Genomic DNA, 11,459 nt, shown 5'->3' with positions numbered 1-11,459 from the left:
AAGAGAGGTGAATTTCAGAGGGAAGAAATTGCATTGTTACATTCCATTTATTTAGAATTTTTGTTTTACCTTTTTCATTTCCTAAGTGAGTATGGTGAGTTCTTTTGGATCACCTTTTGTTTTTATTTGATGTGAAATGATATCCCAGGATTTAGACCTGCAGACAAAAAAGTATTCAAGTATGATTCATTGTGTAATAAACTTGCCTTGAAAATAATGATTGACATATTTTTTTCTGAAAGGAATAGATGTCAGGGGTTTTCTAGGTGAACTATTAGAAGTGGCTTATAATTTTCTTCTCTCACTTCCACATAAACACATAATTCATAATTCTCATTCCACATAAACATAATTTTCATGAATTGCCCCCTTGCAGCCTGTGAGGGGAAGTACTTGAAGGCCCTTATATATTTGGAATCATAGAGTTTATAGCTTTGTCAGATTGGCCTCTTTCAGATAGCAATACACTTCTATGCTTTCCGTCATGTGTTTTCATAGCTGGAGATTTCATTTCTTTAATTAGGGAACAGTTTTTTTTATCATATGGATGTGCCAGTGATTATTTGACTCTTTCAGGATATGCTGCTTATCTATTAACTCATGCCAGGTGTGAATTAAGCCCATACAGGTATTTCTGTGTAAGTTTTGTGTGAATACAAGAGTTGACCTCTTTTGGACAGATAACAAGGAGTGGTATCGCTGGGTGTTAAAATATGTAGTAAGAGTATATTTTGTTTTCAATGAAAGCTCCTGTCTTCCTTCTTAAAGGTACCAAATTCCATTACCCTAGCACTGAGTCTGCCTGCCAATGTGGGACATTCAGGTTTGGTACCTGGTCCAGGAAGAGAACCTAGAGAAGGAAATGGCAACTGACTCCAGTATTCTTGCCTGGAGGACCCCATGGAACCTGGCATGCTAGAGTCCATGAGGTCACACACAGTCAGATATGACTTAGTGAGTGAACAAGAACAACAGCAGTGAATGAGATTATCTTCACATCTATTTGGTGTTCTGAATGTTTTCCTTTTTACTTATGAAATGTGTGTAGACAAAATGTATAGACAAAAATGCTATATGATTGAAACAAATATCATTTTAAGAACATTGATTTTGGTGTGAAAAGTCTTTCACCTTCTTCATTATTATTCACCATCTGCAGCACATTCCGGAGAAGGCAATGGCAACCCACTCCAGTACTCTTGCCTGGAAAATCCCATGGATGGAGGAGCCTTGTAGGCTGCAGTCCATGGGGTCGCTGGGAGTCAGACACAACTGAGTAACTTCACTTTCACTTTTCACTTTCATTCATTGGAGAAGGAACTGGCAACCCACTCCAGTATTCTTGCCTGGAGAATCCCGTGGACAGGGGAGCCTGGTGGGCTGCCATCTATGGGGTTGCACAGCATCGGACACGACTGAAGTGACCTAGCAGCAGCAGCACATTCTAAGATAGAGGGTAAAGTCTGCATGAATTTTTAATGAATGAGTCTTCTGAGGAGAACTGGAAGCTTTTCTTCCTATTCCTATCACCAAAGATGGGCATCCAGGAGGCCTGTAGAAATCAAATTTTTACCAAAGCCCACCTGGCCACACAGTCCTAAAGTCCTCCAGGCCTTCAGAAGTAATCTAATGTTCCTGACTAAATGTAAATCTTCTTGTGGGGAAGCCCTGCTTTTAAGTTGTCTAATAAAGATCACAGCCTGTGTGCTTCCCTTTCCTCTCTCTCTGTAATTTCATGCAGCTGGGAAGTTATTTAAACTTAGAGCTCAGACCTGAGGAAAAAGGAATAACAACTGAGACCACAAAAGCCCTCTACTCGTGTGTCTCCGAGCTTCTACCAGCCAAACTAAAGAGCCCACACTGAGATAATAGCCAGAATAGCTCTTTCTGGTCAAGTCCTGTCCCCTTGAGGAAAGGATAATAAGAGCTACAGATAGCAAGCATATTCACTGAAGTTCATATGCACTGATGGTGAATTTGTCCATTTAAAGATTTCATCAGTGGATTCCTCCAAAACAACATAAAGTCTCCATTCTGCAACTGCAGGACCTAGTGTTTCCTGAGTAGACACCCTAGCTGCTGCCTGGCCAACTTCCAGTCTGGAGTTTATGGCATTACAAGCTGTGATTCCCAATCTCATGAGAAAATTTGAAGTAAAGTCTTCATGAGAATCTCATGAAAAAATCTGGAGTAAAGTCTTCCTAGAACAATGAGACAGGTGACTTCAAAGGGTAACTGGTGTCTCCAAAACTGGGAAAGAGAAAATAGAGGGTTCTCAAATATGGCACAAATATTGTTTTTAAGGCCTATGCTGGGGGGGGGGGGGGGTAATTGTTTTGCATTACACATGCAAAAATGAAAGAAAAATATCCATAAACCTCAGAATAACCTTCTTTAACACAAGATTTAAAATACACATAATGATAGTAAGTGAAGGAAAAGAAAGACAGAAACAGAAGGTATAATCACTGAGATTTTCCAAAAATTACGACAGACAACAACGGTAGACCCATGAAGCTCAATGAACTTTAAATATGAAAACACCTGAAATGGAGACCAAAGTATATAATATTCAAAGCAAAGAAAAGTCAAAGGCAAAAGAATATATTTTAAGAATCTAGAGTAGGTGGGGTGGGAAACATCCCTGGTGGTCCATGGTTAAGAATCTGCCTGCCGATGCAGGGGACACAGCTTTGATCCCTGGTCCAGGAAGATCCCACATGCCTCAGGGCAACTAAGCCCTTGCACCCTTAGAGCTCATGCTTTGCAACAAGAGAAGCCACTTCAGTGAGAAGCCCATGCACCACAGCTACACAGAAATCCCTACGGGACTCAACCAGAGAAAGCTCACATGCAGCAACAAAGACCCAGGGGAGCCAAAAATAAATAAAGTTTTTTAACTGTATAGGATTCTATATCAAGCAGTATGATCCTTAAAAAATAAATAAGAACTTTCTGAGACAAAAATTGAGGGTGTTTGTCATTACGTTGAAGTTGATGTTAGTCAACCTGCTTCCCCCCCCCCCCCCAAGGCATTTTATTTGTACTTATTACATCCCTAGAAAAAGTATCCAAGGATTTTCCCTCCTGTATGTTTTCGTCTTGCTTCTTCATGGTCCATGATGCCAGCTGAGGTTGTCAGTACAATGAAACCAAACTGACGGGATGGGAGCAGGTTATTCTGCCATTTTTCTAGATCTTTGAGTTGCACATCAAATCTGGGGCTGATCACTCCACAGTTATTTAGCCTGCCTGTGAGGTTCACAACAATTTTCCCAGCCCTGTGATCATCAATGATTTCAAATTCGTCAATGTAACCATGCTTCATCATCACTGTTAGCAACCTGACGATGACTTTGGAGCATGGCCGAATACGGACCGGGTGTTTGCCTCTCTTTTCAGCGTTGCTGATACTCTTGAGAGCATCAGCCAGGGCATTCATGCGCACCATTCTGGCGGCACGGAAAGATGGCGGAAAGAGGACGGGAGGGCGAGCGCACGGAATTATGGGTTCAGTCAACCTGCTTTGAAAGAAATGTTCAAAACTCATAAAAAGAAAAAATTCATAAAAAGAATACAAATGATGAAAGCAGATTAGAAGAAGACAATTTTTTTATGATTGTTCTATATTTGATTTATTTTTTATTTTTTAATTTTTTCCATTTATTTTTATTAGTTGGAGGCTAATTACTTTACAATATTGTAGTGGTTTTTGCCACACATTGACATGAATCAGCCATGAATTTACATGTGTTCCCCATCCTGATCCCCCCTCCCACCTCCCTCCCCATCTGATCCCTCTGGGTCTTCCCAGTGCACCAGCCCTGAGCACTTGTCTCATGCATCCAGCCTGGGCTGGTAATCTGTTTCACCCTTGATAGTATACTTGTTTCAATGCTGTTCTCTCAGAACATCCCACCCTCGCCTTCTCCCACAGAGTCTAAAAGTCTGTTCTGTACATCTGTGTCTCTTTTTCTCTTTTGCATATAGGGTTACCATTACCATCTTTTTAAATTTCATATATGTGCGTTAGTATACTGTATTGGTCTTTATCTTTCTGGCTTACTTCACTCTGTATAATGGGCTCCAGTTTCGTCCATCTCATTAGAACTGATTCAAATGAATTCTTTTTAATGGCTGAGTAATATTCCATATTGTATATGTACCACAGCTTCCTTATCCATTCGTCTGCTGATGGACATCTAGGTTGCTTCCATGTCCTGGCTATTATAAACAGTGCTGCGATGAACGTTGGGGTACACGTGTCTCTTTCAGATCTGGTTTCCTTGGTGTGTATGCCCAGGAGTGGGATTGCTGGGTCATGTGGCAGTTCTATTTCCAGTTTTTTAAGGAATCTCCACACTGTTCTCCATAGTGACTGTACTAGTTTGCATTCCCACCAACAGTGTAAGAGGGTTCCCTTTTCTCCACACCCTCTCCAGCATTTATTGCTTGTAGACTTTTGGATAGCAGCCATTCTGACTGGCGTGTAATGGTCCCTCACTGAGGTTTTGATTTGCATTTCTCTGATAATGAGTGATGTTGAGCATCTTTTCATGTGTTTGTTAGCCATCTGTATGTCTTCTTTGGAGAAATGTCTGTTTAGATCTTTGGCCCATTTTTTGATTGGGTCATTTATTTTTCTGGAATTGAGCTGCAGGAGGTGCTTGTATATTTTTGAGATTAATCCTCTGTCTGTTTCTTCATTTGCTATTATTTTCTCCCATTCTGAAGGCTGTCTTTTCACCTTGCTTATAGTTTCCTTTGTTCTGCAAAAGCTTTTAAGTTTAATTAGGTCCCATTTGTTTATTTTTGTTTTTATTTCCAGTATTCTGGGAGGTGGGTCATAGAGGATCCTGCTGTGATTTATGTTGGAGAGTGTTTTGCCTATGTTCTCCTCTAGGAGTTTTATAGTTTCTGGTTTTAAATTTAGATCTTTAATCCACTTTGAGTTTATTTTTGTGTATGGTGTTAGAAAAGTGTTCTAGTTTCATTCTTTTACAAGTGGTTGACCAGTTTTCCCAGCACCACTTGTTAAAGAGGTTGTCTTTTTTCCATTGTATATTCTTGCCTCCTTTGTGGAAGATAAGGTGTCCATAAGTTCGTGGATTTATCTCTGGGCTTTCTATTTTGTTCCACTGATCTATATTTCTGTCTTGAAGAAGACAATTTTTATATTATATATAGCAAATGTAAAAACTAATTTATGTAAAAAAAAAAAAAAAAACACAATGATGACATTGCTAATGAAATCCTTGTGGAGTGAAATAAGAGATGGGGGAATTGAGAATAGTCTGGTATGAGGTACCTGTAGAACCACTGCAGAAGTCTAGTGTTACTTGACAGAGGATGTGGGTTAGTTCTAAATGTATACCAAAAACTCAAGGGCAACTACTAAAAGCTTTTTTTTAAAATATGTAATTGGTAGCATAAAAGAGGATAAAATGAAGAATCAGGTAAAATGCCCAATTAAAGCCAGAGAAGGTAGAAAAAAGGGGGAAGGAAATTGAACAAAAGAGCCAGGGTAACAAACAGAAACAGTAGAAGGTATGGTAGATATTAACCCAACTGTAATCACCACTTCAATCACCAATAGTCTCAAAACAAATGAAAGACACATACACTAATATCAGATGCTAAAAATTCTAATTTTATGTTGTATAAAAAAAAAAATTCATTTTAAATATGAACACACAGGTAGATGAAAGGTAAAGGGATACAGAAAGATGTACCATGCCAAAACTAATCAAAAGAAAGGTGGCATTGGCATATCAATTTCAAACTATGCAGATTTCAGACCTAAGAAACCTGAGATAAAAAGCAACTTTACATAATGACAGTAAGCTGCATTCTCCAAGAAGGCAAATGAATCCTTCATGTGTACACTCAGAACAACAAAGCAGCAAAATAAAGCAAGGCCTGAAAGAATGCAAGGACAAATACACGAAACCATCTTTACAGTCATACATCCTCACCCTCTTGTCAAAAGCTATAAATTTCATTAGGCAGAAAATCAGGAAGGACAGAGTTGAACTGAATAAGCACTATAAAACAACTTGACTTAATTGTAATTTATGGAATGCTTTATGCAACAAGGACAGAATACACATTCTCAAGTTTACCTGGAACATTCACCAAGACAGAACACACACTCTTGGATATAAAATATGCCTTAACAAATCTGAAAAAAAAAAATCATATAAACTATGTGAAAGTGAAAGTCGCTCAGTCATGTCTGACTCTTTGCGACCCCATGGACTATATAGTCCATGGAATTCTCCAGTCCAGAATACTGAAGTGGGTAGCCTTTCCCTTTCCCAGGGGATCTTCTCAACCCAGGGATCAAACCCAGGTCTTCCACATTGCAGGTGAATTCTTTACCAGCTGAGCCACCAAGGAAGCCCCTCAAAGACATTTATCTAGATATAAACAATAACAACAATAAAAAAGAAACAGATGTCAATAACAGCAAGAAAGCTGGAAAACACATCAATATATGGAGATCCAATAAATTTTAAAATAATACGTAAGATCAAAGAAGTCTCAAGAAAAAGGAAATGTATCTTCAACTAAATGAAGCAAAAACATGTTTCAAAAGATGTGGAATGCAGCAAAAGCAGTGCCTAGAGGGAAATTTATGCCAGGAAACAAATATACTGGGAAAACACCAAGATGCAGAATTTAAAAGATAATAAAAATTAGGGGAAAAATATAACATAATTGTGGGATATTGATGGAGAAGAAAATTTTAACTCTTGGTTATCTTGGTTGTCAAACAAGATTAGCAACACTGATAAAGATCTAGTCAAGATAACTAAGAAAGGGGAGACGAAAAGTATGAATATCAGAAAGGAACAGAGAGGTAAATTAAAATGAAAAAGGATTTGATAAAATCCAACATCCACTGATGATTACAAACTACTAACAGAGGTAACTTTCACTTCTTGAGAAGGAACGCCTTCATGAGTCCTGTGGCAATCTATAACATGATTATCCCTGTAAAATATCTGAAAGGATTCATATACAATGACAAAGATAGCTTCTGGAATTAATAAGAGGCTGAGATCAATGGTTCATCAATTGCTTTCCTACAGACCCAAGTGAACTTGGACCCAGGTACTCAAACGCACTCAAAACTTGGACCAAGAGAGAAAAGCAATTCAAATGAAAAGGAAATCCTTTAAACAAATACCATGGGAAATAAAGCATAGTTACCTAAAGCACACACATGCACACAGACATACAACAAATGTAGACACAGACCTTACACATTTCAAAAAAAATTTCAAAACATTTGTTAGATCTAAATGTAAAATGCAAAAGCAATAAACTCCTAGAAAATAATAAAGAAGGAAATGTAGGTGACTTTGGGTTCTTTGATGAATTTTCAAATATAACACAAAATGCAAGGTCTGTAAAAGAAAACAAAAAGGTAGAATTTCACTTCATAGAAAGGAAAAAAACACCTTGCTCTGAGGAGGATGGTGTTAAGAGAACGGAAAGGCAAGCCAGGGTGCAGGGGAAAAAATCTCTGCAAAACTCCTATGTGATAAATGATATGGTATCCAACATATCCAAAGAACTATTAAAGCTCAATAGTAAGAAGAATAAAACCTAATTAAAAATAGGCAAAATGTCTGAATAAACAGTTTCCCAAAGAAGATATATTGAAAAGATATAGGCTATATGAAAACATACTCAACATCAAATGTCAATGGGAAATGGAAAATAAAACAGCCATGAGGCATCAGGAGACAGTCATAAATGGCTCAAATTCAAAACACTTGAACACAAAATATTGGTGAAGATGTGGATATAATCCTGAGTTACTGCTGAGGGGAAAGGAACTTGGTATTCCAATAATGAAAGATAGGAGATTTCCATCAAGAAAATAGACTCTTACTATGTATAGTAAGATCCAGCAATCACACTCTGTTAGTAGTTTGCTATTTATCCCCATGTTTGCAGAAAATTTGTACACAAAGTTTACCCATGATTCACATGAGTTAAACAAGATATGCTTCAAGAGTCAATAAATCATCAGTGGTATATTCATATGATGAAATAGTGATAAAAAAAGAAGTGAAGCGGCTTCCCTGGTGATCCAGTGGGTAAGAATCTACCTTGCAATGCAGGGCACATCAATTTGATCCCCCACATGCTGTGGGGCAATTAAGCCAGCACGCCACAACAACTGAGCCTGTGCCCCACAACAACTGAAACCCCCATACCCTAAAGCCCATGCTCCAAATAAGAGAAATCAACCGCGAAAAGTAGCCCCCACTCTCTGCAACCTCACACACACAGCAAAGCCCCAGCGCAGCCAAAAATAAATGAGGTTTCAAGCCATGGAAACACATGGAGGAAGCTTAAAAGTATATTGCTAAGTGAAAGAAGACAATTAAACAAGGCTATATAGTGTATGGTTCCAAGCATCTGACAATCTGACAAAGACAAAAGCATAAGACAGTAAAATGATCTTCGGTTCTGAAGGATTTGGGGGCTAAAAAAAGAGATGAATCAATAGGTGAAGCACAAAGTATTTTTAGGGAAGTGAAAGTACACTGCTGCGGTGCCTAGTCGTGTTCAACTCTTTGCGACCCCATGGACTGTAGTCCACCAGGCTGCTCTGTCCATGGGGATTCTCCAGGCAAAAATACTAGAGTAGGTTGCCATGCCCTCCTCCAGGGAATCTTCCTGACACAGGGATTGAACCCAGGTCTCCCTCATTGCAGGCAGATTCTTTACCATCTAAGCCATCAGGGAAGCCCAAGAATACTGGAGTGGGTAGCCTATCTGCATTGCAAGAGGATTCTTTACCTCCTGAGCTACCCGGGAAGCCCAAAAGTACACAACATGTGCAAAAACAATGGACAGAAGTATTTGCCAAACCCAGGAGGCATTAAACATACATTATGCAATACAATACAAAAAACCCATGCTAAAGTAATCTTTGGACTTTAATACATCAGTATTGGTTCAACAATTGTCACACACAATTTTTTTTAAGTGAATTCTGAGTTATGTGAGAACTCTATAATTTCGGATCAATTTTTCTCTTAACCTAAAAGTGATCTAAAAAGCTGAGTCTGGAGTTCCCTGGTGTTCCAGTGGTTAGGACTCAGTGGTTTCACTGCCCTGGCCCCAGGTTCAATCACTGGTCAGGGAATTAAGATCCCGCAAGTTGTGTGGTGCAACCGCAAAAAAAAAAAAGAAAGAAAGAAAAGAAACTTAAGTATATTAGGGGGGAAAAATGAAGAAAGATCTGTACAACTCACCCCTGATGACTGCCTGATGTTTAGTTAGATGTGGTGACCACTGGGTTTGGTTCTCCATCAAGGCTGTCCCAATTCAGGGATTAAGGGCAGCAGCAAGTCTCCACTGAGCTCCATCAGGCACCTGGGTGCGCGGTCATCCTTAGTCTAGGCACTTCCCTGAGCCGTGCATTCAGTTGATTCCCAGCAACTACGCAGGGAACCAAGGTGTTGGAGAAGGGTGACTCCTCCAGCACCACAGGATCTTTCAAAGGACCAAAGAAAGAAATGTCCTCTCTCCAAGGGAGGCATAAGCCAGACAGACAAGGTTTGGCTCCATCATACAGCAAGTAAGTGTGAGCAGCCGAGCTGGGCTGCTGTTTCCAGGACCAGGGCTATAACAGGCACCTCGGTGGAGGGTCATACGATCAGAGCTTATGGGAGGCCTCTATTTCCTAGAGAACCCGGAATATGAGTAACTGAGCAAGATGCTATTGGTCCCTCTGGAAACAAGACAGCTGCCTCTTGTCTGCAGAAAAAACAGCCTCCTAAGCCTTCTTCATAGTAGAGTAAATTTAATCAGAGACAAGAGAAAATGCAAAAAGAAAGAAAAACAGTCAAGGAAGAGAAAGTAATATATGGAATACATTCTATGGAATAATAAATAATGCAAGAAGTTAACTCTAGGGGCTACCTGGTAAAGAATCCACCTGCCAATGCAGGAGACACTGGTTCAATCCCTGATCCAGGAAGATCGCACATGCCTCTGAGCAACTAAGCCCATGTGCCAGAACTACTGATCCGTGCTCTAGAGGCTGGAAACTGCAACTACTGAACCCACATTCATGGGCCCTGCACCCTAGAGCACCTGCTCCAGAACAAGAGAAGCGACCGCAATAAGACCCCACTCACCACAACTAAAGAAAATCCTGTGTAGTGACAAAGACCTAGCACAGAAAAAAAAAAAAAAAAAAAAGAAAAGAAAAATTAAAAAAACATTTTAAGAAGTTAACTCTATGCTGCCCACAATCAGACAGACCCCAGACTGTTTGGAACTAGGAGTCTGATGATATTAACTCCAGATTACCTCACCACCAAACAATCAGAAGCATGTCCACGAGCTGACCACATATCCCACAACCTCCTCCCTCACCCTGTCTTTAAAAACCTTTCTCAGAATCTTCCAGAGAGCTCAGGCCTATTAAGTTCTAGCTATCTGGATGCCTGGCTCGATGCCCTGCAATAAACACTACACTTTCCTTCACCACATCCCGGTGTCACTAGACTGGCTTTGCTGCCCAATAGTGAGTAGACCCAAGTTTGGTTCCATAAACCCGTGGAGATAATTACAGCTCTACCAGCATATAAATGTGAGACCCAGGGCAGTGCCTTGCATCAGAAGCCTATGGACAACTTAAGGCCTTCCTCCAGAGAGCCTCCCATCATGGCCCACGGGGTTAGAGGCCTCCTCTATGACAGGGATAGCTTTATGGAGCTTAAGAAATCAGAACTTAAGTTGGATTTGAACCAACTCCTTTTCTGTACCAACTGAGACTGTGGGTGTTGGTCCACCACTACCAAGAGGGTAAAGATCTCTGTTGCAGTAGACGAGGGCCAACAGCCCCACAGTGACTTAAAACTTTGGATGAGTCTTCTGGAATCTCACCACCTACTGACTGCCTTTATTCCTGTCTCTTGTCTTTTCGTTTCTCTCTGAAATAACTGCTTGTCTATGCAGTATTCTTAAAATCCCACGGACAAAAGGAGCCTGGCGGGCTACAGTTCATGGGGTCACAAAAGATGAGTCATGACTTAGCATCTAAACAACAACCAAGTAGTGACTATCTTTTGGGCTCACCTCCTTCACAGGTACACTCATCCTCCTAGCCCCGAGTCCTCCCTCCAGGTCTAATGCCTGGGTAAACCCAACCTCAGTCACACCTTCACTCTAAACACACGTTCCAGCTAAGACATCAACCTAGGACCACTGGAAGGAGAGCCCCGTTCTCATATTCCTGCTCCCAACTCAGTGTCCTCCAACTAGAGAGGAAGCTCCTGTTCCCCAACTCAGAAACTTCTAACTCTGAGACCTCCAAACTGACAACCAGTGCTTGGGTGAGTCAGCAATGCCACACACAGGAAAACCTCGCCAGCAAATACCAGCTCACAGAGGAGGAGCCTCCAGGCTTTCTTATCAGCCTGTCC

The 11,459-nt window shown here is 40.4% G+C and overlaps 1 protein-coding gene across 1 annotated transcript; it reads right to left on the bottom strand.

The window, feature by feature from the left end:
* Positions 1 to 3,030: 3,030 nt before the first annotated feature.
* Positions 3,031 to 3,485, bottom strand: LOC136166108 (small ribosomal subunit protein uS8-like). The gene has a single exon (XM_065932155.1). It carries the CDS (start codon positions 3,449 to 3,451, stop codon positions 3,059 to 3,061), a length of 393 nt encoding a protein of 130 aa, XP_065788227.1. The 5' UTR covers positions 3,452 to 3,485; the 3' UTR covers positions 3,031 to 3,058.
* Between the last annotated feature and the right edge of the window lie 7,974 nt (positions 3,486 to 11,459).

The sequence above is a fragment of the Muntiacus reevesi genome, chromosome 1, assembly GCF_963930625.1.
Source record: "Muntiacus reevesi chromosome 1, mMunRee1.1, whole genome shotgun sequence".
NCBI classification, from domain to species: Eukaryota; Metazoa; Chordata; class Mammalia; order Artiodactyla; family Cervidae; genus Muntiacus; species Muntiacus reevesi.
Note: the sequence above shows the minus strand (reverse complement) of the source record. Positions and strands in the feature narration are given on the sequence as shown.